The 27726-nt window shown below is 37.1% G+C and overlaps 1 protein-coding gene across 1 annotated transcript in view; it reads left to right on the top strand.

Moving 5' to 3' along the window:
• The window catches only part of LOC105464747 (THO complex subunit 1), a 57762-nt gene that overhangs the window by 20921 nt on the left and 9115 nt on the right, over positions 1-27726 (top strand). The window contains exons 12-18 of the mRNA XM_011712801.3: positions 18817-18917; positions 20320-20386; positions 20584-20634; positions 20727-20797; positions 21539-21634; positions 22229-22294; positions 27583-27666. Of these exons, the coding sequence (XP_011711103.1) occupies positions 18817-18917; positions 20320-20386; positions 20584-20634; positions 20727-20797; positions 21539-21634; positions 22229-22294; positions 27583-27666 (536 nt within the window). The remainder of the gene's footprint in view (positions 1-18816; positions 18918-20319; positions 20387-20583; positions 20635-20726; positions 20798-21538; positions 21635-22228; positions 22295-27582; positions 27667-27726) is intronic.

The raw sequence follows: 27726 nt of genomic DNA, 5'->3' as shown, positions 1-27726 counted from the left end.
AATATCTTCATGGACCAGAAATGCCAAGTAGTGAGCAAAACTGCAGCCTGGGCCTGCTGGACTCTCTATCCAAGGCAGGTGGTGGTGTCCAGGAATTTGGCTACAAGTAACAGAGACTAAATGTGCACCATGTGGGACGAGGGGCCAGAGCCAGTTTCGCTTCTTGAAGCCAAGGACTAGGGTGGAACTTTTATCCACTTTTGGAAAGAAACTAAGAAAAAAGATTGCCAGTCTTCTGCCAAGGGCTATGGTTTTGTAGGAAGTTGTGAGCCTAGGGATAACAAAGACAGCTTTGTGTCCATCTGCTTGCTCAGTGACCAGATATGTGATATGCTAAGTATACTTATGAAGCAGCTGCTCTAAGAAGTCATCATAAGACTTATTCTAGACTTTTGGACTCAGGGGCCCTGGTAGAAGCAGATGCAGAACTGCTAGAAAGGGAAGGATGTACACAGAGAGGGAGGGGAAAGGAAGTAAACAAACATCCCAAAAGAAAAGGCTCCTGTTGAAAACTCTGATAAATTAAAATTCCAAAATCCATAAATCTAATGCTAAGAAGGATCACCAGCAAAATCAACTCTTGGGATAGACGTATATTTATTCCAGATGAAATATATAGCCTGACCAAGACTTCATATATGTTTTGGATACTCAAAAAGATAATTGATAACTTAATCCATTGAAAAGGAACAAGAAATCATGAAACAGAAGCAGGCTGAAATGAAGTAGGACAGTCAACACAACTAATCAGGAGTCTTGGAAATGAAAAATATAATCATTGAAACCAAAACTCAGCACACAGAATTAAACTATACACTGGACATAGATGAACAAAGAACTAGTGAACTGAAGAAGGTGATGAGAACTTCATCCAGCAAACAGCACAGTTTTTTTGTTTTTTTTTTGTTTTTTGTTTTTTTTTAAGTGAAGGAGCAGTTAAAAGCCATGGTGAATAGATTGGGAATTTCCAACATCTGTCTAGTAGGATTTCCAAAGAAGAAAATGGAGGGAATGGTAGAGAAACTGGATTGCAAAGAATTGAAGGAAATCTTAAATCCTCAGCTTAAAAGTATGCCACAACTGCCAAGCAGGATAAAGAAAGATAAATCTACTCTTCAGTACCTCATGCCATAACTGTGGGCATTCAGAGAAAACCTAAAAACCACTAAGGGATAAGAAAGACAGATATACTGGGAAGGCACAGCGGTTTGACTGTTAGCAGATTTCTAACAGATATCAACCATTAATACCAGAAGACGGTAGAGAAATACTAAAGTGCTGAAAGAAAAATGGCATTGAATCTAGAATTTTATACCAAGTTAAATATACCCAAGACTGCCGATGAAAGAAAGACATTTTTGTTTAAAGACCAGGATAACTTACCACTCAGTGACCCTCATTTTGAAAAAAACTACTCAAAGATGTTCTTCAGGAGGAAGGAAATTGAACCCATAAGAATGGAGTGGGATACAGAAGGCAACGGTGAGCACAAAAATTAAAAAATATGACAGTAAATTTACTATTTACTATAAACACAAAAAAGTCATGAATGATTTAAAATTTTTTTGATTAAAAAGTTTTATTAACGTGGAACTTAACTAGATGACAGTAATAATATGGAAGGGGAAAGCAGAGATGTTTCGTGAGTAATTTAAAATTATGGCAGTCCTTGTAATCTTCAGGCGTAGGAAAGGAATACTGAATATTCCTTTTCATGTATATTAAAAGGGTAACCACCAAAAGAAAACCAACTTGTTGCTCTCAAAGAGCAGAGATCAAAGGGAGGCAGGGAGGAACCTAGGCTACTTTATAAATCCGGCAAATGGCAGAAAGGGAAGGAAAAAGGAAGAGAAAGGAGGGGAGAAATATGTCAGTAATAACAAGTATAAACTGATTTAATTTACCTAATAAGACTTTATCAGATTGGATTTTTAAAACTCCAGCTATATTTGTTAATTTAAATGAAACAAATATAGAAACCTTTTGGTTGACTAAAGAATTCAAAGGTTTTATTCTACCTTATGTGGAAGAGGAGAGGAAAATCCCAAAGCTCTTCTTGCTTAACAGAGAAACTTCCCAAGGTTATCTACTTTTTAGAATGCAGAGGTGTCAGTTTAATATTATCAGGGCAAAAAAGTTACAAAATAAAACAACCAGTAAGACCTGTATACTTCTAAGACTTACACATTTCTCAGGACATGATAGCTATTTCAAAAATCTGGATGTCTTAATAGATTTTTTTTTTTTTTTTTTTTTTTGAGACGGAGTTTCACTCTGTCGCCCAGGCTGGAGTGCAATGGCGCGGTCTTGGCTCACTGCAACCTCTGCCACCTGGGTTCAAGCGATTCTCCTGCCTCCGCCTCCCGAACAAATAGCATTTCTAAAGACATTTTATTAATGAAAAACAGCAGGATTAAACATTTTCAGAGAAATCTCCACATTGGAATATGGGATTGATGCTTTTATATCATTCTCCATTCACTTTATCACACTTGGCTTTCTAATAGTATCTCTCCTTTTATGAATCTTTGTAAACTTGCTTTCACCAGCAGTTAGAACATGAACTTTCAGGATTAAGCTCTGAAATTTCATTAATTAATACCACGAGGAAGGTAAAACCAGCTTTGAGAAGCTTAAAACTTACCATAGGAATAAGAAAAAGGCACAAAATAGTACCAAAGAGAATGTGAGACATATAATGTTTTGCATCTTCATTTCCCTTTGTTGCCCCTTGAGCAACAACTTTATCTTAAATTTACAGTCCTCCTTGTACATTCTTCATATTTTTTGGTGTATTTTTAGTGTTTACTACTTAATATACAAGTGAAAATATTTGTAATGCGTTACCTATATCATGAAAAATATGCAACATTTTGTAAGCTTTACTGCTGCACTGAAAGAAGCCTTCCAGCATCTCTATACCTTATGTGGTATACTAGGATTCCCAAAAAGGCCTTCACACCTAAATATACGCTAGTTTTGGGCCTGATGTTACTTTCAACTTCTGATATAGATTTGGTAAGTCATGGGAAAGGTCTGGATTTTTCAGGGATACAGGTGCTGTATTCCTTGCCAGTAAGAGCTAGCTAAAGTGAAATCTAAAGCTGTGATTATTTGGAGCATAATTCTATAGCCTATCATTTCACTGGTGAATAGGTTTAGAAAAGTGCTTATCATTACAAGGTTAGATCTTTCATCTCTGTAATAGAGCCTGTGACCCCATCCAATGGGAATATTATTATCCAGAAGCATTGTGTTTTGTTACGTGAATCTGGTCAGACTTTTCCTCAGGGATAGTCCAGAAATAATACTTGGCAAGTTTGATATAAAGTTTTTTTTTTTTGAGACACTTTTTTTTGGCCCACTGCAACTTCTACATCCTGGGTTCAAGTGATTATTGTGCCTCAGCCTCCTGAGTAGCTGGGATTATAGGCACCCGACACCACGCCTTGCCAATTTTTTTTTTTTTTTTTTTTCTTTTTTGAGACGGAGTCTCACGCTGTTGCCCAGGCTGGAGTGCAGTGGCGCGATCTCGGCTCACTGCAAGCTCCGCCTCCTGGGTTCACGCCATTCTCCTGCCTCAGTCTCCTGAGTAGCTGGGACTACAGGCGCCCGCCACCGCGCCCGGCTAATTTTTTGTAATTTTAGTAGAGACGGGGTTTCACCGTGGTCTCGATCTCCTGATCTTGTGATCCGCCCGCCTCGGCCTCCCAAAGTGCTGGGATTACAGGCTTGAGCCACCGCGCCCGGCCAATTTTTGTATTTTTTAATAGAGACAAGTTTTTTTGCCATGTTGGCTAGGCTGGTCTCGAACTCCCAACCTCAGGTGATCTGCCTGCCTCAGCCTTCGAAAGTGCAGGGATTACAGGCGTGAGCCACTACGCCCAGCCAGATGATATAAACTTTATAGTTGGAGATAGGCCAGTTATGTGGCAACTACAGGTAGGCAGAGGTTCTACAAATAAAATGGGTGTCTTTGTAAATTATCGTATCTTCCTTCCTTAAAGACAGAAGTTTCCCCTAGAAACAAAGTGCCACATTTTTGTGCTACCTAGAGTGTGATTGTAAATACTAATGCCCAACAGTATAGTTCCCTTGTTAGCAGAGCAAAATAATTCAGGGATACTACTTGCTAAATGTAGTGCTGAGATACCTGGGTTGTTTATTTTTTAATGGAGTGGAAAAGTATCTGTTCTTTAAGGTTAGTTCAAGGTCATACTCAGAAATTTTAAGGGAGGATTTTACCTCTAATTGTTCAACTTATACCAAATAAAAGGCACTGGTATTATAGGGATTCCTCCCTCCGTACTATGTAGCATGTAAAAGTAGAACAACATTTCAAAACATTTAAGTACCATGAGTATTACCATGATGGTTAAAGGAATATATTTTTGGATCTTTTAAGTTATCACAGAAAAGAGTATAACAACACTAACTAGATATAGGCTTTAGGGTTACCCAGTCCTTTAGAATAATACGCTTCTCGCTTTCCGTCTGAGACTCAATGACCAGAATGATCAGATGGAATACTCAGTGGCTAGCAGTTACCAGGGTGAGGTTACCCACAGTCATGTACTGTTGACCCTAGTGTGGTCATTAGGCCATTCTTTTTCATGGAGAAAAGAAAATTCACAATTTTGCTTGGTCTTTGCATTGCGTGAAGAGGCCTCTAGTTAGGACTTTTGGTCATTTTTTTTAAAAAAGTTCCTGGCAGTAAGAAACTATCCATACAGTCATTCTGCCTTAAATGTTTTGTAGTTTTTATGTCCATTTGAGAGGTTGAATCTTTATGTAGTAAAGGCTAAGATAGGTCTCCTATAAGATATACTATAGCTTAGCTAGGAGCAAATGAAGGCAGAAGCAAGACCCTGCTGTTAACAAGTGGGCAGGCTAACCACTATCCTACAATTTTTCTTTTAATCTCATTAGTTGTTTTTGGTATGGGAGGCTTTTAGATAGCTCTGGAACAGGGCTGCACAGCAGGAGGTGAGTGGTGGGCAAGCAAGTGAAGCTTCATCTGTATTTACAACTGCTCTCCATCACTCATATTACCACCTGAGCTCCGCTTCCTATCAGATGAGCAGCAGCATTAGATTCCCGTAGTAACATGAACCCTATTGTAAACTGATCATGAGAGATCTAGGTTGTGTGCTCCTCATGAGAATCTAATGCCCGATGATCTGTCACTGTCTCTCATCACCCCCAGATGGGACCTTCTAGTTGCAGGAAAGCAAGCCCAGGGCTCCCACTGATTCTACATTATGGTGAGCTGTATATGTATTTCATTATATATTACAATATAATAATAATAGAAATGAAGTGCACAATAAATGTAATGCACTTGAATCATCCTGAAACCATTCCCTCTACCCCATAACCCCTGGTCTGTGGAAAAATTGTCTTCCATGGAACCAGTCCCTGGTGCCAAAAAGGTTGGGGATCACTGCTTTAGAAGTCTTTTGCTGACAGTTGTGTCAGTCTTAGCATATGCTTTCACTCATCCTGTAAAGATAAATACTATAGATAAAACCTTTTCATATGATTGACATTTTTTAATATAAATAAAATTGACTTGTAATGGTCCTCAGGGCGGAAGGCATGAACTACCCTCTGTTCTGACATTTTTGAACTCTGTGGTCCTGACAAATAGAACAGCTCTTTAAATATCATTGAGCATATTAGAAAACTTAAGAGTATACTCAGCCATTGTTATTTTTAGAATAACCTCTGTGTGTGAGTCAAGCCATGGTTATACAAGCAAGATAAGAAAGTAAAGTGATTGATGCTACCAAGTAGCAGCCCTCTAGGAAAGACTAAAGGCAGTTAGGGTGCAGAAGGTGTACTGCCAAAGTAGGCTCTGAATTTGGAGCCTAATCTTGAAGAGAGGCAAAGGCTGAAAGACTTAGCAGAGGAGACTAGTTATTTGATAAGATAAAGAGCAGAGAGAGAGTGAGAAGCCGCCCAACCTTCTTATTAGCCAAAGTAATAGAAATTAATACTGACTATAACAGAAAGACCATTACAAATTTTAGGTCCTCTAGAAATGAGAACTCTTATTATGTTTACAACAGTGTATAGTCATGATTACACAAAAGCATAACGAAGTCATATTTATAAATGTTAATAGACCTTTGAAAAGAAAATGTTCTCTGATGCGGACAATAATTTTGGACTCCTGGACAGACTCTATAGAGGGCAAAAAAAAATTTCCTGGTTATAAATGGACTTCATACCCAGAGGAAAAAAATTTTTTTTTGTGAGTTAATCAGGCTCCCTCCTCTATTATATACAAGTATTTATTAGTTTTCAATATACTTTTATATGCATGTTGTAATAGATCAGTGTTTAATAACAGTATTATTTAAAACTTTAAAATTAGTTTTTAAAACAATTCTATCAAGCATGTTTAATATGTAAACATTAACTGATTTATTTCATCCTGAGTGTTACAAAGAGCAAACATGTTAAGGTATGGTCAGAGATACATAGGTTTAAAAATATATGAATCAGGCCAGGCACAATGGCTCACGCCTGTGTCCCAGCACTTTGGGAGGCCAAGGCAGGCAGATCACTTAAGGTCAGGCGTTTGAGACCCACCTGGCCAACATAGTGAAACTCTGTCTCTACTAAAAATACAAAAAATTAGCCGGGTGTGGTGGCAGGTGCCTATAATCCCAGCTACTTGGGAGGCTGAGGTGGGAGAATCGCTTAAACCCAGGAGGCAGAGGTTGCAGTGAGCTGAGATCACACCATTGCACTCCAGCCTGGGCAACAGAGTGAGACTCTGTCTCAAAAAAATAAAATAAAATAAATAAAAGAATCATATGTTAGGGATTTTTTATGTTTTCTGTGTTTGAATTTTAATTTTTTGTAGAAATGTTTTCAATACTCTCTGATCCTATAGAGTATTAAAACTTTGCCAGATAGCGTAAGAATATTCTGTAAATTCATATAATTTTCAGTATTGTCTGAGATTTATGAAAACCAATGTATAGACACTGGCTGTTTAATCACAGCTTGATTTAGTTGTTCACCCATGTTTATGTGTAAATAATCCTAAGTATTAATAATACAGGTAACAACAAAATAACCTATATTATAAAGTTTCATTTTAGCCTTTTAAAGGCAGAAAAATCTTATGTTTATTAGAATTCTATATTTGTATCTTTTTTCTACCTTGTGGTTTAACCAAAGAAAAGTCATAAAGTCATCTTTTAGACTGAAAACTTTCAAATAGCACTAATGTAAAACATTAGAGTTTGTTTTACATTGACTATGAGTATTAAGGAAAATGAAATTTAAATCTTTGGTATTTATTTTATTGAGGAATACTATAGCCTTCTAAGTCTACCTCACAGTACAGTCATGCACCCCATAATGGCACCACATAATGACCACATAATTGGTCAACAGTGGACCCCATGTACAACAGTGGTTCTGTAAGATTATAGATTATAATACTGTATTTTTACTTTGCCTTTTCTATGTTTAGATACACAAATCCTTAACCATTGTGTTACAGTTGCCTACAGTATTCAGTGCAGTAACATGCTCTACAGGTTCGTAGCCTAGGAGCCATAGGCTGTACCATATAACCTAGGTGTATAGTAGGCAATACTATTGTTAAGTACAGTCTATGATGTTCACACAGTGGGGAAATTGCCTAATGACACCTTTCTTAGACTGTATCCCTGTAGGTAAGTGACACATTACTGTATTAGTACAGAAAGTTGCTTAAAACTTTGAGACTGTGTCTTCAGGTTACTTTTTTACTAAATAAAAGGATTGAGACTTGATAGGTCCTGCCTTCAATGGGCGTCTCCTTTTATCTTATAACTCAGCAGGGACACTGAGAGGTCTTTAAACTAAAATTAGATTTTCATTTTTTTAAGAACTTTTTTTGAAAGACACTTTGAAAAGAATTATTACAAAGTAGAGCTGGGCGCAGTGGCTCACGCCTGCAATCCCAGCACTTTGGGAGGCCAAGGCGGGGAAATCACTTGAGGTCAGGAGTTTAAGACCAGCCAGGCCAACATGGTGAAACCCCATCTCCACAAAATACAAAAATTAGCCGGATGTGGTGGCAGGTGCCTGTAATCTCAGCTACCCTAGAGGCTGAGGCAGGGGAATCCATTGAACCTGGGAGGCAGAGGTTGTGGTGAGCTGAGATCCTACCACTGCACTCCAGCCTGGGCAACAGAGTGAGACTCCATCTCAAAAAAAAAAAAAAAGAAGGAATGCTATTTAAATTTATAATGTAGTTGTTTTTATACAATTGTTTATACATTCTTTTCTAAGAAACCAGTGTTTTCTATTTCAATTGAATAAGCTATATGGAAGGTACTATTCCAGGTAGAAAACTATTTTACAATTTAATCCTCTAGACCCTAACTTAATATCTGACACATTTGTGAAAAGTAAAAGTTTAAATTGTTTAAAAGTTTAAAAAGTTTAAATTTAAAGTTTAAAGTTAAATATTTGTAAACATACTAACTGTGGAACCTATATATTTTTTTCCTAGTCTGGGGAGAAAATGAGTATATTCAAAACATGTGGAGTTTAGCCTTGATTTCTTAATTGTCTGGGCAGATTTTAACACCTCGTCCAGGATTATGTAAGCACTTAGTGGTGCCTTTCAGCAATTTAAAAAGGAAATCCAGTATGTGAAGCCGGGTGTGGTGGCTCATGCCTATAATCCCAGTGCTTTGAGAGGTCGAGGTGAGTGGATCACTTGAGGCCAGGAGTTTGAGATCAGCCTGGACGACATAGTGAAACCCCATCTCTACTAAAAATACAAAATTTAGCTGGGCGTGGTGGTGCGCACCTATAGTCCCACCTACTGAGAAGGCTGAGGCAGGAGAATTGCTTGAATCCGGGAGGCAGAGGTTGTAGTGAGCCACGATTGTGCCACTGCACGCCAGCCTGGGTGACAGAGCAAGACTCTGTCTCAAAAAAAAAAAAAAAAAAAATCCAGTACATGAGAGATTTAGTACTTTTCCAGAAATCTCTCAAGACACACAATCTGATCAGCTATATACTGTAGAAACTGTATAGCTGTGTTCCTTTCATAGACTCAATACTTTTTCGAGAAATACGCAACGCCTGCAGTCATGTTACAGAGAGACGACCCTGTTACCCACTCTCTGACACACAATTCACACGGGTTTTCACGTAAAAGAAAAAAAAGAGCCTAACACTCAGTCAACAGGAAAAAGTATTAAATTAGGCCAACTAGAGGTCATACAAAAGCACTTTTAAGGAGTGAAAACATTCTGAACTAACTCGAGGTTAGTAGTAGCGATCCTTTTGTGTACTCTTCCTCACTGGGGGCTCAAGAGCAAAACATAAATTCACATTTACACAGATGTTCTGAGCTTCCCATGCACCAAATTGCCATTGGTACATTTGTCTTCTGGGGGCACCAGTTTCCTTTTAATGAGATTTGCGTCTCAGAATCTTATCCTTTCCTAGTTATGCAAAGCCAAGTTCCGTAATTCCATGATTTTCACTAAGAAGGAAGAAAGCAGACCTAAGAGCTTAAAACTTAGGTGGAAAAGAAAAGAACACAAGAAAAATTTAATAAATGGAAGATGGAGCAGTTTGTATCCACAAGGGATATTTACCTAAAACAAAACTCATGATTGAAATATTAGGATGGAAAGAAACATACCAGGCGAATACCAACAAAAAGAAAGCTACATAAATAACAAATAAAATAGAATTTAAGGGGAAAAGTATAAATAGGACAAGGAACACTACATAATAAAGGAATGAACCACCAAGAAGGTGTCATGAACTTATATGTATTTCACAATATACCCTCAAAATATATTAAGCAAAAACTTACAAAGTTATGAGAAGTTGGCTCACAATAACAGTATGTATTTTTAACTGCTTCTGATGGATCGGGTTGACTAAATATTAGTTAAGTATATGGAAAATTTGAACAATGACAGTAATAAGCTTGATGTAGTACAGAATAAATAGAAGCAATATATTTATTTTTGTGTATACGTGGAACATTCACAAAATTTGACCATGTACTAGGTCACAAAGAAATTCTCAGCAAATTTCAAAGATTATATATGAAGAACAGATTCTCTGGCCACATTTCTCTGTCATCAAATTAGAATTCTAAAATTAAAGCTGCAAAAAGGACAGCTTAAAAAGAGGCAAATATATGAAAACATAAAAATGCATTTCCCAGGAATTAAAGAAGAAATCATAATGGAAATTCCAAATTTGTAATAAATATATCAAAATTGTAATTACAGGAAGAATGATATGTCAGAAGTGTGGGTTACAAATAAAGGGAGATGTAAAGGGACCGTTAAAGCTTCATATGCATTAATGGAAAAAATGTCAAGAAGGAGTGACAAATTGAGCATTCAACTCAAGAAGTTAGAAAAAGTACAAAGTAAACCTCAAGAAAATGGAAGTAATAATAATAGCACAACTTAATGAAATAAGAGAAGCTATAAAATATATCAGCAAAACTGAAAGTTGTTTCTTTGAAAAGAAAATGTTATAAAAAGAAATCCAGAGCCTGTGCAAGGAAAATGAAAAGATACCAGCAAACAGTATTAACAGTAAAAATTGACATAATTAGAGATATTTGAAATGATTAAGAGGATATTATGAACAACTTCTACAAATAAATTTTGAAGCCTAATAAAATGGGAATTCTTTAGAAAAATGTAATGACCAAAATAGACTCTCAAAAAAAAAAAAAAAAAAAAAACTAAATAGATGAACAACCATTAAAGAAATACCAGCCAGAATGACACTTTTTGAATGACATCAGGCCCAGAGGTTTTTCAGGCACATCTTATCAATACTTCAAAGAATAAATAATTTCTACCATAAATGAAAATTTTCAGAAGTTAGAAAAAGAGAAGCCCCCCAGTTCATTATATAAGATTATAACTTAAAATCCCGATAAGGACAAAACAAGGAAAAACGTGTATATATATTTGTCTCACATATAAATAGAATGTTTTCTATTTATTGAAGTGTTTTATAAACTCACAAATGAAGTAGTTATTTTTTTTTTTAAATAGAGACATATGGTTTATCCTAGGAATGTAAGTATGGTTCATCAGAAAGATGAATATAATGCCAGATGAACAACAGATTGGCTGGGCATATTGGCTTACGCCTGTAATCCCAGCACTTTGGGAGGCCAAGGCTGGAGGATTGCTTGAGCCCAGGAGTTCAAGACCAGCCTGGGCAACACAGCAAGACCATGTCTGGGAAAAAAAAAAAGATTAAAGATTTTTAAGATCTGTATGATCAGCTCAGAAGTCAAGAAAATTCAATAAAATCTAATATTCAATACAAAAAGTAGAAAGGAATGTTCTCTGAGTTGATAAAAGGACTGATTTTAAAAACCCTATTGCAAACATCATACACAATTATGAAACTTTAAAAAGTATTCCCATTAAATCCAAAAAGAAGACATGGATGGACACTAACCATATTTCTGTTCAACACCGTACTGGAGGATCTAACCATTTCAATAAGAGAAAAAAACAAGGAAATAAGAATTGTAAGTATTGGAAAGAAAAGAGTAAACTATCCCCATTTGAAGACAATATAATTGTCTGCAGAGAAAAATCCAAGAGAACCAAGAAACTGTTAGAACTAATGAAACTTCAGCAAGATTGCAAGAGAAACATCAATAGTGTTCTTATAAACTAGTAATCAATTACATGTTATTCAGAATAGCAGTGAAAACTCTCCAATACCTAGGCGTAGTCTTCATAGAGAAACATTACAAAAATGGAGCAGCGTTACATTTATAGATACAGACCCAGTGCCCCTTCTCCCCAGATTGATTCAGCATGTTTTGAATCAGTATCCAAATGGATTTTTAAATTTAAGTTATACCCAAAGGAATATGAATTGTTTTATTATAAAGACCAAATGGGTTTTTTCATGGGAACTCAAAAAGTTAGTATTAATGTTTCTATGGAAAAGCAGAGAGCCAAGAGTAAGAAAAATATGAAGAAAGCAGGAACACTTGCCCTGTCAGATATTAAGACCTATACAGCAATAGTAGTTAGGACAGGTAATTATTAGTACCAGTATACAGAAGAAGAAAACTAAAACAATAGAAAGTCTGAATTGTAGAAAAGGTTAATATACAAAAAGATTCCATTATAAACTAGCGAGGAAAGGATGAATTATTTGTGGTTTTTTTTTTTTTTTTTTTTTGGAGACAGTTTCGCTCTTGTTGCCCAAGTGAGTGCAATGGCGCAATCTCAGCTCATTGCAACCCACCTCCTGGGTTTAAGCGATTCTCTTGCCTCAGCCTCCCGAGTAACTGGGATTACAGGCATGTGCCACCATGCCTGGGTAATTTTATATTTTTAGTAGAGATGAGGTTTCTCCATGTTGGCCAGGCTGGTCTCAAACTCCCAATCTCAGGTGATCTGCCCGGCTCAGCCTCCCAAAGTGCTGGGGTTACAGGCATGAGCCACCAGGCCCAGCCTATTCTTAATAACTTATCCATATGGAAAAATTAAAATTCAGTCTGTACCTCAGTACAGTCAATTCCAGGTTAATTGACAGTATGAATGAGAAAGGCAAGACTTTCAAACATTTAGAAGAAAATATGAAATATGTAAATTTGGAGTAGGGAGAGATTTCTTGAGCTACAAAAAGCACAAATTGTGAGGGAAAAATATCAATTTAATATTTAAGATTTAATATTAAGATGTAAAAGTCTTGAATAGTAAAAGATACCATAAGCAAAGTAAAAAGACAAGGCACAGACTAGGAGAAGATTATTTGCCACCTATATAACCAGGAAAGATTAGTATTCAGAATATTCCATTGATAAAAGACAACCAGATGGAAAACTGAAAAGATGATAAGAACAAGTCATTTAAAGATGTAGAAAACTGAATAGTGAATGAGCTTGCAAAAGTTGCTAAGCCTCTCTAGTGCAAATAAAATGATGAGATAACCATTTCACACTTAGCAACCTGGCCAAAATTGAAAAGCCTAACAATAATAGTATTGGCAGAGATGTGGGAAAATGAGAACTTTTATACACTGTTGAAATATAAATTGAATCAACCACTTTGCAGAATACTTTTGTAAAAACTAGTGAAGTTAAAATTTGTTCCTAAATATGGCCCCCTACATAGGACCCATGTACACAAGGAAATCTCTAAGAAGATTCACTGTACCATTGTCTGTAAATGATGTATTTGTAAATGAAAGTTTAGAAACAGTGTCAGTGTTCACAAGCAGAAGACTGGGTGATAAGATAATTTTATGTGATAGTTCTATAAAGCACTGAAAATGGATTAATTATAGCAGGGGTTGGCAAATCTGGCATATCATCTGTTTTTGTAGATAATTTTTATTGGGCCAGGTCAGGTGACTGTAATCCTAGCACTTTGGGAGGCCAAGGCAGGAGAATTGCTTGAAACCAGGAGTTTGAGACCAGCCTGAGCAACAAAGTGATACCCCCATCTCTACAAAAAAATATTACAATGAGCTGACTGTGGTGGCATATGCCTGTAGTCCTAGCTACAGGGGAGGGTGAGGCAGGAGAATCGCTTGAGCCCAGGAGGTCAAGGCTGCAGTGAGCCATATTCGTGCTCCTGCATTCCAACCTGGGTGACAGAGTCAGACCCTATCTCAGAAAACAATAAAAAAGAATAATAATTTTTATTGGAACACAGCCACCCTCATTCATTTAGATTGTCTCTGACTGCTTTTGCTCTGTAACAGCAGAGATAAATAGTTGTGACAGATATATATAGTCCATAGAGCCTAAAATAGTTTCTGGCTGGTCCTTAAAAGATTTGCCAATCCCTGAACTAGAGCAACATGTATTAAGATGGGTAAATTTGAAACATAGTGTTGTATGAAAATAGCAAATTGCACAATAGCACATATTGTATAGAGGTTGAAACAATGCAAAGTACATCCATATATTATTTATAGATGTTTACATATGTAGTAATATAAAATGTGTATAAAAATCCTAACCGTGAAATACATGGTAGTGGTTACCATAGTAGAGGGAGGGAGGGAAATAGAAGTAGGGAGGTTATAGAGGGAGCTTCAACAGTGTCTATGATATTCTGTTTCTTTAACAGATGTGTAACAAGTAAAAATGTTAGGATTTTATATGTGACTGGGTAGTGGGTACATGAACATTGTATTATTTAACTATACCTTTTTGAACATTTAAAATATTTCATAATTTAAAAATTGGATAATTTGATCTCACCTGATGTGTTATGACAATTGGTAAGATTTTAATGAGAATGTTCTGAATATTTTGTTTTCTAACACATTTTTTAAAGTATTTTGTGTTAAATTGATAGAAATGGAAGATTTTATATACTTTAATTTTACCCAGGAATATTATTTATATGTAAAATTGGTTGACAGAAAGGCATGTAAGGATGACTAAAATGAAAAGCATGAGACTTTTTAGGTTTAGAATATCGGGAAAACTGAGGCCTGAGCTAAGATGTGCCATAAAAACTAAGGACAGTAGCCTTGTCCAGTGATGTATGCCTGTAGTTCAGCTATTTAGGAGACCAGGGTGGGAGGATCACTTGGGCCCAGGAGTTCAAGTTCAGCCTGGGCAATATAGCAAGACCCTTCTGTACTAAATACATACATACATACATACAGCTAAGGATAATAAAAGCCCTTTGCTCAAGATACACAGACATTTACAAAGAAACATTTGGGCCAGGCATGATGGCCTACACCCATAATCCCAGCACTTTGTAAAGCTGAGACTGAAGGATTGCTTGAAGCCAGAAGTTCAAAACAGCCTGGGCAACAAAGTATGACTCTGTCTCTACAAAAAATTTAAAAGAAAAAAATTAGCTGGGCATTGTGGCATATGCCTGTTGTCCTAGCTACTCAGGAGGCTGAAGCGAGAGAATTGCTTGAGCCCCCGAGTTCAAGGCTGCAGTGAGCTGTGATGGTGCCATTGCACTCCAGCCTGAGAAACAGAGTGAGACCCTGTTTCTAAAACTAATAATAATGAAATGTTTGACCTATGACATAGTGTAAATGGTATAATTTTTTAAATAAGCAAAGAAAAATGGAACTAGATAGTATATATTATGAAGGAAAGGGTACAATTGAGTGCATTCGTTTCACTGTCAGCTCTGTCACTAACTAGCTGTGTAATCTTGCCTAGGTAGTTTAACTTTTCTGGACCTAGTTTCCTTAAGTATAATGTGAAACAGTTAGCTTGAATCTCATTAGACCTTTTCACCCCCGATTCAGTGGTTTGTTGACTCCTATTTTCAATCCATTGTTTCTATCAAGAAAAATCTTTCAACATAAAAAAATAAAATGAACAGCTAGTAAGCATCACCTAGCCACTTTGGTTCGTCTCTTTAAGCCAGGGGTTCACATCTCTACTCCAGATGTATTGAACTCTGAACTTTGGTCCTTCAAATAGACCAGTCTCTTATTTGGCTCCCCCCTTTTCTCCCCCGTCCCCCAACCCCCACTCTCCATCTTTAGGTTTGTCCCTTGTTGAGAGTTTAGATGCTGCTTTCTCCAGGAAGCCTTCCTAGAGTTGCTTGGGCAAATGGGTGGATGTTGGAGCCTCTCATTGAATTAGTCAACACTGGAGAACAGCTTTTGTGGAGAAAACTGATGTTTTACTTTGTAAAATCCAATCAAGTGTCAGTTGAACATTCAAGTAGAGATGTGTAATAGGTTGTTGAGTATACAAATCTGGAGATTAGGAACAAGATCTAGGTAGAGAGTATATTGTAGGAGTTATCAGTTTATAAATGGTAATTCAAACTGTAGAGTATATGAAATGAGCTAGAGGGGAGAGTGTAGATTGAGAAGAGAAGAAAATATTGAATCAAATCCTGAAGAAAACCCATGTTTAAGGGAGAATGAAGGGACGAGGAGAAGACTGAAGAGTAACCTGTGAGTTTACAGAAAAACTAGAAAAGCAGGGCACTCATGGAAGCCAAGCATATCAAGTAGGATGAGGACAATAAAGAGTGTTCACAGGATTTAACAACAAATAAGTCATTGGTGATCTTGACAAAACACTTCTCCTGCCCTGAGACCAAGTTTCGCTCTGTTGCCCAGGCTGGAGTGCAGTGGCATGGTCTCGGCTCACTGCAACCTCCGCCTCTCAGGTTTAAGCTATTCTCCTGCCTCAGCCTCCGGAGCAGCTGGAATTACAGGGTGTGTACCACCACGCCCAACTTTTTTTTTTTTTTTTTTAATAGAGAGGGGTTTCACCATGTTGGCCAGGCTAGTCTCGAACTTCTGACCTCGTGATCTGCCCGCCTCAGCCTCCCAAAGTGCTGGGGTTACAGGCATGAGCCCCCACGCCCAACCAACAAAAACACTTTCAATGGATTAGTGGATGAGGCTGTCAGATGATAGCAGGTTGAGGGGCTGATTGGCAACAGTGCCTGTAGTCAGTTAAAGAAGCTTTGCTATTAAAGGGGGAGGTGAGAATGTGGGAGATCTTTGAGGGAGGTTATGTAATACTTATGGAAAGGAGCTTGGAAAGAAGAGGTTGTAGATACAGAAACCAGGGCAGTTAGTTGATGGAACTCAGTTATTAGGGATATTGGGATTCCAGATGGAAGGTAATCCAGATGGAATACCTTTAGTCATGAAAGAGTTGTGACAGAAGGAAATGAGGTAAACAAAGGTGTGGGTGCAGCTGACTTGTCATTTTGGGGCCAAGAAATGAAATGCTTTCCAATTTAATGAATTTTTCTCCTCATTGAAGGCAAAAGTAGTTATCTACTGAAAGTGAAGAGGAGTGGTAAAGTAGTATTTTTGCTAAGTGAAAAGGGTTTGAAATCATTACTGTGAAGAATAGGAGAGAGAATGACCTTGAAGAATAAAGAGAGATTGCTGACTAAAAACAGATGTTTAAGGTGGAGACCACATACCAGTGGTGCCTTCTGCATAGCTGTGTAATTTGGTATATTCACTCAGGCACCTCACTTGCAGCCGAGATTGGAAGCCTGAGAGTTGGTATAGAGAAGGTGACAGTTGGTTTATTCAAGGTTGCTGTGTGCTCACTAGATGTGACAGAAGAAATATGGGACAAGTGTGTTGAGGAAGTTGGCAAGAAAACAGCCAAAGAGATTAATCATGAAGTCTAGACCAGGAGTTGGCAGATTATAGCCTACAGGCCAAATCTGGCCCACCACCCGTGTTGGTTGTTTTTGGTGGTTTTGGTTTTTTTTTTATCTCTTATATTTTAGATGTTTAAATACCTACATAATATCCATACTATGCCTCTTAGCCCACATAACCTATTAATAAAAATATTTACTATTTCACACTTCAGGAAAAGGTTTGCTGACCCCTTATCTAGACTAAAATAGGATTGGACTAACAGGTAGAGAATAGAAAGGGCCTTAAAGTCTCAGTAAGATCCAAATATTAGGTATATTGGAAGCACCTGAGTGAGAGACCTGGGAAGGATAGAGGTGGTGAGATAGGATTGTGAGTTAAAGACTTCAGATCTGGGGAAGCTGTAACCCCAGGTCTAGCTGTGGCCACAGTAGTGGGTAGCTGGAGCAGAGGTGGGCCTGTCCATGGAGTTGATGGCAAGGAACTAACAGCCTGAGTGGAGACAGTCAAGTTGCCCAGGGGCTGGAGGAAGGGAAGGCTGATGGCCAGCCATTCACATTTCCAGTTTGGGATAGGAGGGTTAATATAAATAACAATCAAATATATTCAGTCCTTAAAAGTGTGGGAAACCTGACGGGAAGGCTGATCATTAATTTTTTTTTTTTTTAAGACCTGGAGCCGCGGTGTGGAAGGGGTTGCTAGTGAATAAGGAGGCTTGTGTGTGTTAGGTGGCCTTAGTAAATGGTACCAAACCATGTAAAGCAGAGCCACCAGAACTTGGGACATTGAACCAAAACCAATTTCTGACGCTTCCAGCTGCCTTACTGGTGATTCATTTAGGAGAACGTGGCTTTCCTTTGTTACTGTAGTTTTTGAAAGCAGTACTAGCGTGAGTTTGTGGTTACAGACTTCACCTTTCCTTCAGTGCTCCATGCACATAATCAGAATGACTTTCCTTCGTCACCCGCAAGTTATTCTTACAGCTGGATGGCAGGGTCATTGAAGAACTTCCTCATAAATCACCTTCAAGTCCTTTCTAATCTAGATTCTGTGATAATACAAGTATGATGCAGTTTTCACTAAAAGCTAAAAAAAAACAAAGCCCATCTAATCAGAGATGATTTTCACCTCTAATTTCTTAATACCTCTGTTGCAGGCACTTACAGGGCTGCAAAAATGAGTGGTACCCGTTGATATTGTGCTGTTATCCATATCTTCTTTAGCCAGTATTTCTTCATATGTGGGAAAGTAGTAGCCTCAATTTTACTTTTTACTTTTTTTTTTTTTTTTAATTTAGAGTCTTGCTATGTTGCTCAGGCTGATCTCGAACTCCTGGGTTCAAGTAATCCTCCTTCTCAGCTTCCTGAGTAGCTGGGACTATACGCTTGTGCCACCATGCCCAGTTTACTTTTTTATATTTCTGCCTTATTTTATCCTCATGTCAGGATCACAGATAGAGCATTGTTATCCACCAACATGAATCTGTCATGGCATAAAACAGTCAAGAAGTCTAAGTGAAACCTTGACTGGACCGTCTTTGGGCTTGTGCGGTAATGCCTCATGTGCAATGAATTCTCAACAAATGTTTTTTAAATTGAATTGGAATCTTCCATTTCTATAGTAGCACATTTTGTACCTTTAGGCAAAACTTGATTTTAATGTGTTGTTTTCATATGTGTTTGCTTGTTTCTTGAGTAGCTGATGGATTTACAACTGAGTGACAGTAACTTTCGTCGACACATCCTGTTGCAGTATCTCATTTTATTCCAATATCTCAAGGGGCAGGTCAAATTCAAAAGGTAAGATAATATGGGTAGTAAATAATTTGTAAACAGTAGCCAAGAAAAAAAAGGACTTGCTTATGATTTTTCTTTTGTATTGTGTCCATTTCATGTTAAGGTTGTATCCCTAAAACACATGTATTGCAGCTGATATATTGAAGGCTTTTAGATATTAGGATTAAGGAAAAGATGTTAAATATATCTGTCAGTGTGAGTTTTTCCTGCCCCAATTCCAGGGCTTACCAGGAGTTGTCGTCTTTATTGGCAGGTGGAGGTCTCTGCTCCAAACTTTCATCATTCCCTTCTCACCTCCCTCAGACCTCCTCCAAAGCGGATTTGTAGACTAAGCCAGTAATACATATCTCACAAGGTGTGGAGCTGTGTAGGACATTCAAGCTAAAAGATGCAAATAAAATATTTAAGCAAAAAGGAGTTCATTTCTTTGGGGTTTCACAAAACCTTATTAGGCTCTCTACTGTCTATCTAAATCCCTCCATCCATTTCCTCCTGTCCTGTCCATAACTGAAGGTGGAGCCCACTGCTACTTAACGATATTTGTGTTAAGGACACTGAGCAATGCAGTATTAGTTGTATAATGACTTTACTACCTGCTGGGTTTGAATCCCAGGCTCATCATTTGCTGGCTGCAGTGCAGCTCTTTCAGACTTGTCATTTTAAGGTAGTAGCACATGGTAAACACTAAAAAAATGTAATTTCTTATCCTTCTATCTATTTTTGAGGTTTGGTATAGCATTGTAGGAAGATCAGGGACTTTGGAGTGAGACGTAGGTTTGAATTAAAGCTTTATGGCCTTGGGCAAATCATTGAGCCACTGTAGTCTGTGTTTAATATGTACATGTACTTGTTCCAAGAATTCAGTAAATAATGTATGTAAAGTGTTCAGATCCTAGCCATCAATATTTATTGGATGTCTTTAAATCACCTAGTGCATTGTGAGAGTTCAGTTAGTGGTGGCTATTAACAATTTGGGTTTGCCTGTTGCCTTTTCTAGGGTTTGGGTGTTTTTATTCGTTGTGTTTTGAATGAACCTTAAAGGAATGTAGCATGCCATACTGAATGTGCATCATGTATACAAATATCTTAATATCAAATCAGAGGTTTTCATTTCACACTCAGCTTATTTTAGGAAACATTTATTGCTCTGTTCATAGTGAATCCGATTGATTAATTGAATGTTTTATTACCTGCATATGTTTTTATGTCTTTGGTACCAACCCTCTTGAGGAAGAAGTGCAAGAATTTTCTCTTATAATCCTTTCATTTGTGACTATTCTTATCTTGGTAATTTTTGACACTATCCACAGTATAGTTACATGTTACATGCCTTGTGTTTTTTAAAGCTTAAAATTGGATATGCATTGCTGTAACTCAAGCATGCTTTCATTGCTTTGTTCCCTAGTTCAAACTATGTTTTAACTGATGAACAATCACTTTGGATTGAAGATACTACAAAATCAGTTTATCAAGTAAGTTCAACACGCAACAAACCCATGATTGAAAAAATGGAAATTTAGGATTTTCTTTGTTTCAGCCCCAAATAGGAAAATAAGGATAAAGTTAAGCTCAGGTACAAGACCACAAACACTCCTTGGTTCTCTGCCTACAAACCACTCCTATGATGCAGAAAGTTGTTGAAAGCTTAGTATATTCTTTCTAATCACAGCTACTATCTGAAAACCCCCCCGATGGAGAAAGATTTTCAAAGATGGTAGAGGTATGTGTTTTTTATGTTTACATCCTCTTCTTAGCACGAAACAGAATTTCAGAGGATTCCATTAACCAAAATGTAATCTCTGTTTTTCCCAGCATATATTAAACACTGAAGAAAACTGGAACTCATGGAAAAATGAAGGTTGCCCAAGTTTTGTGAAAGAAAGGTAAATACATACTCATCACAAGAACGATGAGAAAAGCTTTTGAAAATATGCTCCGATACGACTATAGCATGTAAAGATACATGTATATATTTCATATAAAAAATGTAAGTCGAACTCTGTAAGAGTACAACCACTTTGATTTACCTCTGTATTTTTTTTACCTCATAAATTTCTTGTCATTAAATTCCTGGAACAAACATCTATATTATTGAGAAGAATACTGTATATCTACTCCATGTGATTTGCCCTGGAATGTGGCATTTTTGTCTTATATTTGATAATTGTTCTATCATAATATGAAGTTTTCATCTTTTTTTTTTTTTTTTGAGATGGAGTCTCTCTCACTCAGGCTGGAATGCAGTGGCGCGATCTCAGCTCCAGTGGCGCGATCTCAGCTCACTGTAGCCTCCGCCTCTTGGGTTCAAGCGATTCTCATGTGTCAGCCTCCCGAGTTGCTGGGATTGCAGGCACCTACCACCATGTCTGGCTAATTTTTGTATTTTTGTAGAGACAGGGTTTCACCATGTTGGCCAGGCTGGTCTCGAACTTCTGATGTCAGGTGATCCACCTACCTCAGCCCATCAAAGTGCTGGGATTACAGGCATGAACCACCATGCCCAGCCAGTTTTCATCTTTCTTAAGAGGAAAACAATAACTAAATTTTATTTTACATTAAACATTCTTCTATTTCTGCTATTTATGTGTAATTCAAAAAATAGTGTATGTTTTTTTTCACCACAGAACATCAGATACCAAACCTACGAGAATAATTCGGAAGAGAACAGCACCCGAGGACTTCCTAGGGAAAGGACCCAGCAAAAAAATTCTGATGGGAAAGTAGGTGAACTTGTCTTCATGTGGAATGTTCTTATTTTTATATTTTGAAGATGTTACTATAAGAACTCTCCATCCAAAATATAATATGAATTTGTGTTTGGTACACACATAGATAGCCAGAGCAAACCGCACTCTCTATACTGCCCATTATGTAGGTTCATGCACCAGATAAAACCTTCATTTTGTCTCCAGCTTCCAAAATCTGTGTCTCTTGGCTGTGCCGTTTTTTCCGTTTCAGACAGTAGGATTGTTTAGATTGATGAAGCTCACTTCTAGTTGTTGCAAGGTACCATAATCCTTGAGTTCTCTTACCTTCTACTTAACTAATCATTGCTTTAGATTGTGCTTGAATATTTTTAGAAAAAACTAAAGATTATTCAATTATCATTAGTCATAATTATAATTAATGATTATATGTTCATATAGAGAATAATTTTAGGTATTTTAAATACCAAAAATTATTGAGAAAAGTAAAACTCATACTATCAACATCCCCAAATCCACTATGTACATTGTATTGTTTTTCTGTTCAGTTTCAAAGCACATAAGGATGGTGTCCATAAAAACGTATTTATTTCTGTGTCTGTTTTGTAGTGAGGAGTTAACAAGGCTTTGGAATCTTTGTCCTGATAATATGGAAGCCTGTAAATCAGAGACAAGGCAAGTTGAACATTTTTCAAATGAAGTGTTGCTTTTACCAAGTTGAGTAGAATGGAGCCTTTTCTCAGCTATGATCAGAGCTCAAACGAAATTTAAAAGTTTATTGTGGTTGACTCTTGGCACAGCAGAGTGTAACTTCCCACCATAAAACTCCTCGAAGTGCTGATAAAATAATTTTAGAAATCACAAAAAAATAAAGATTCACAAAAGGAATCAAAACTACAAACAGAAGAGTAAGCCTATGAACAGAATATGGTTCTAGGGCAGCAGTACTAATGATTCCCAGCTTTGGGAACCAGGGAACTTGGGTTTTGTGTTTTGTTTTTTTTTGAGACGGAGTCTCACTCTGTCACCCAGGCTCGAGTGCAGTGGCGTGATCTCGGCTCACTTCAAGCTCCTCCTCCTGGGTTCACGCCATTCTCCTGCCTCAGCCTCCCGAGTAGCTGGGACTACAGGCTCCTGCCACCACGCCCGGCTAATTTTTTGTATTTTTAGTAGAGATGGGGTTTCACCGTGTTATCCAGGATGGTCTCAATCTCCTGACCTTGTGATCTGCCTGCCTCAGCCTCCCAGAGTGCTTGGATTCCAGGCGTGAGCCACCGCACCCAGCCGAACTTGGGTTTTAATAGTCACAAAAGGACAGAAAGGCCTTAGGCCTGCATGAATTTGTGAGTGAGTTTCCCCTGAACAAAGCTGAAATTGTTGAAGCACTACACATCTGTAAAAGAAGGGCAGGGCGGGGATATGCTCCCTGGCACAGGAAACAAGCTTATCGGTTTTTACCAACACATAGGTTACAGGAAAAAGTATTCCCTGAGAAATTGTCCCATAAGTCTGCTCTCTTGCAGTCTTACAGTTTAAATTTTTCCTACCAGCAATGTAAAGGAACCCTCAAGCTAAGACAGTGAACTAGAAAGTCCCATGCTGGCAATAAAAATCTTTCTGAAGGTCACCCCTTCAACCCAAACTAAACAAGATTCCCACAGATAAAAATCTAAAGATTATATTCACAAGGTTGTTAAAAAAAATAAAACCCAAAGATAAGTTCACCATCCAAACTTACAAAACTTTCAGGGAAATAGTCCACCATGAGCAAGATTGGCAAACAGAACAAGCAACAGAAGTTGGCCACTTTAGATAATAAAACCATAAGATAAAGGCTGTAAAAAAAGTATATTTCAGAAAATTAAGACAAAATAAGAAGGAATTGAAAACACAGGAATATGGCACTATCAAAAAGGACTAGGCAGACTTGAAAAACAAGTAATACTTCTAGAAACGAAAAAATATAGTCACTGAACTTACAAAATGGCCAGGTTTAATAGCAGTCTAGACATAGGTAAAGTAAGAATTAATGGGTTAATTAATGATTGAGAAATCACCCAGAAAGCAATACAGAAGGAGCAGAGTTAGAAACGATGACTTAATGATAGTTGAGGAAGTCCAGCAAACATCTAATGGCAGAAAGAAATAATAGTGAATGGGAAAGAGGCAATAATTGAGTTAATTATTAAGAATAGGCATTAATTCATAGGTTCAAGAAGTATAATACTTAAGGAGGATAAACCAAATAAATCCATATCTCTGTACATGATAATAAAGTCACCAGAGAGAAAAAACAACCTACAGAGGAGCACAGTTAAACTAACAGTTGACTTCAAGAATAACCAAAGAAATCAGAAGACAGTGGGATGAGTGTTTGAAAATGTCTTTCGCATTCTCTGTTATTTCTTCTGCCATTAAATGTTTGCTGGACCTCCTCAACTATATTAACTCATTGTTTCCAACTCTTGCTCCTTCTGTATTGCTTTCTGGGTGATTTCTTAATCATTAATCCATTAATTCTTGCTTTTCCTATGTCTAGTCTGCTATTAAACCTGCCCATTTTGTAAATTCAATGAGTATATTTTCTCATTTCTATAAGTATTACTTTTTCAACATTCAACTCAGAAATTCTGTAACAAGTTAAACAGTTGTGGTTAATTGAGTGATTGACTAAAACTATGAGAAACTATCAACAGTCCCTAGTGAAAAAGCTGTCTTAAGGAAACTGAACCCAGAAAGAAGTAAACTGCAGAAAGGATTACTGTGTGGACACTTTGGTAAACATGAAGAAATCTGAATAAATCTTATCAAGAATTCATTGTATAAAATAGTAATAATTATTATTTAGGGTTATTTTAAAAGGTAAACTTGCTAAAAGTGACAGGTAAGACAAGAAGGGGTGGTCAGAATTAAAGAATGTTATGGTTAAGTCAAATATGCTTGTAAAGTATGTGAAAGAAATGGAATGTGTAATTTTTAAATAAATTGAGGGGTAAAAAAGGTAAATACAGAAAATTTAAGCAAGTAAATAGAAAGTAGGAGAGGAGAAAAAAAGCTCAGAAAACACAACACAAAGTACAAAACAGTATGGTTAAATTCAAATATAAATGGAAATGGACTTTCTGGCTCAAAGACAGAAATTGGTGTTACATTTTAAAGATCCATCGGCCAGGCGCGGTGGCTCACACCTGTAATCCCAGCACTTTGAGAGGCCTAGGCAGGCGGATCATGAGGTTAGGAGATCGAGACCATCCTGGCTAACACGGTGAAACCCTGTCTCTACTAAAAATACAAAAAATTAGCCGGGCGTGGTGGTGGGCGCCTGTAGTCCCAGCACCTTGGGAGGCTGAGGCAGAAGAATGGTGTGAACCCAGAAGGCGGAGCTTGCAGTGAACCGAGATTGCGCCCACTGCACTCCAGCCTGGGCAACAGAATGAGACTCCGTCTCAAAAAAAAAAAAAAAAAGATCCATCTAATCCATCTATATGTTTATAAGAAATATACCTTAAAAATAAAGATATGGAAGGGTTGAAACTGAAAGAACTTTTAAAAGATGTAAATTTTAAAAGGCATAGTTATATTCGGATCAGGCAGAAAAGACTTAAAAGCAGAAAGCATTATTAAAAATAAAGGCAATCATTGCATAAAGATAAAAGGGAAAAAATAGAAATACACACATTTTAAACTTTATTTTCTAAGAATGTGTTCTCAAAAATGTGACAAAATTAGAATGAGAAGTTGACCCAGGTCAGTTTTCACCATCCACCACCCAGAAAACCCACCATCTAGTAGGATTTTGACAGACCTTTCTCAGAATTTAATAAATTTTGGTGGAAAAAACTTAGTGTAATACATTTAGAATTTAACAAAATAATTAACAGGCTTGGTCTTACAGAAACCACAAGTTTTTGTAAATTATATGTGAATAACAAAAGCAAAAATACTTAAAACTGCTTTAAACACACTTCTAAAATAATCCTTGAATCAAAGAATAAATCATAATGGAAATTAGAAAATGTAGGGCCGAATGACAGTGAAAACACTACGTGTTCAGACTTTGAGATCTAACGTAGTACAACACAGAAGAGAAAGGTAGAGCCTTAAGTGTTCTCACTTTCAAAAAGAATGGAATCTAAAAACCAAGCTAAGTAAGAGTCTAACACTGAGAGTCATTCAGAGGAAAAGTAAACGTATAGAAGTAGAAAGTAAAAGAAGATTAGAAATCAGTAAAAATAGCCAACAAACAATGGAGAAGATCAACAAAATCAAAATATTTTTTTTAAGACCAAGAAAAATAGATAAAATTCTAGCACAATTGATAAATAAAATTAGATTCCTACCAAATCTATGAGAGTAAATCAATCCAGTAGAAAAACGGACAAAGGAAGAGCCAGATTCAGAAGTAGAAACCTTAATAAACCTCTGAGAAGATGCTGAACTTCACTAGTAACTGGAAGTACAGTTAAAAACTACAGCGGGCAGTTTCACAGCTAAGAGATTCAGTAATTTAAAAATACCCAGATTCTATAAGAATTATGGATAAAAATAATTTGCCAGTGCTGCTGGTGGGAGTCTGATGACACAACCACTCTATCTGAATGTTAAAGATGTCTGTGCCCCGCTAGTAGGTGTGTTGATCAGAATAGTGTTTCTAAAAACTAAGTTTGAGGCTGGGCGCGGTGGCTCAAGCCTGTAATCCCAGCACTTTGGGAGGCCGAGACGGGCGGATCACGAGGTCAGGAGATCGAGACTATCCTGGCTAACACGGTGAAACCCCGTCTCTACTAAAAAATACAAAAAACTAGCCGGGCGAGGTGGTGGGCGCCTGTAGTCCCAGCTACTCGGAGGCTGAGGCAGGAGAATGGCGTGAACCCGGGAGGCGGAGCTTGCAGTGAGCTGAGATCCGGCCACTGCACTCCAGCCTGGGCGACAGAGCGAGACTCCGTCTCAAAAAAAAAAAAAACAAAAACAAAAACTAAGTTTGAGAATCATTGGTGGTTTGTAAAGTCAGTTTAGTAATTTAAACTAGCATTTTTTAAATGAAATAGGAAATGTACTTTTGTGAAACATTAGCTTTACTTATATCTATGGTACATATACTTGCATATATGTGTGTACTGGGTTGCAATGTAAAATGAGTTTCTTACTGTGGGTTGCAGTGGAAGTTTGAAGGCCCAGTGCCTAAAGAAATCTGTTCATCTACAAGGAGACAGGTGCAAGAATGTCCATTTAACATTGTCAGAGCAAAGAGTGGGAAGACAACTTAAATATCTCTGGATAGGACATGGATAACTTGTGGCATGTTCATAAAATGGAATATAGTATCTGTAGCATTAGGAAACAAATGGATATTGGGATAATTTTTTTTAGAGAGCCCATTTTCCTAGTTTTATTCTAGAAGATGTCTTCTGATCCTGAGATCTAATTTCTTTGCTTGTCCCTGTATAAAAATTTTATTTCTAAAAACAAATTCAAGAAAGATGCATTTTAAAAATCAACAATGCTACCATGGTAACAATTTAAATAAGAGCTAAAGGTTAAACCCTTGAAATCGTATTATGGTCTGATTATTAGCTTTGGTCTAATTCTGGTTTAAAGAAAAAATAATTCATGGATGGGGACGTTATGTAAAAGTTTCTTATTTGCTGGTAAAATTCAAATGCTATAAAATCCCCTGGCTGCCCTCTTTGAGTAGCAACATATTCATATATTATGGTGTGTAATTAAAGTATACAATATATGTAGTAAATACTATATGATAGTGGTTAGTATTAGACTATCCCCTTTATTGTCCTTTCTGAATTTAGTTTTGAGGATTTTAGTTCCTTAAAAGTCTGACTTCCCAAGTAATCAAAACTGTAACTAAAAGTATGGGGCCATTAGAATCTTGTCTTGCCACCACTTTATGAGTATTTATTATTAAGAATATATGTGATCCTCACTAGTTATTTTATACTGCTCAGGGAATACATGCCCACTTTGGAGGAATTCTTTGAAGAAGCCATTGAACAGGCAGACCCTGAAAATATGGTTGAAAATGAATATAAGTAAGTAATGTTTTTCATTAGCTCATTTTAATTTTATTCGATTTGTTTTTTCCTTAGGAA

Source organism: Macaca nemestrina, chromosome 19, assembly GCF_043159975.1.
Source record: "Macaca nemestrina isolate mMacNem1 chromosome 19, mMacNem.hap1, whole genome shotgun sequence".
NCBI lineage: Eukaryota > Metazoa > Chordata > Mammalia > Primates > Cercopithecidae > Macaca > Macaca nemestrina.
This window is presented reverse-complemented; position numbering and strand designations above follow the sequence as displayed.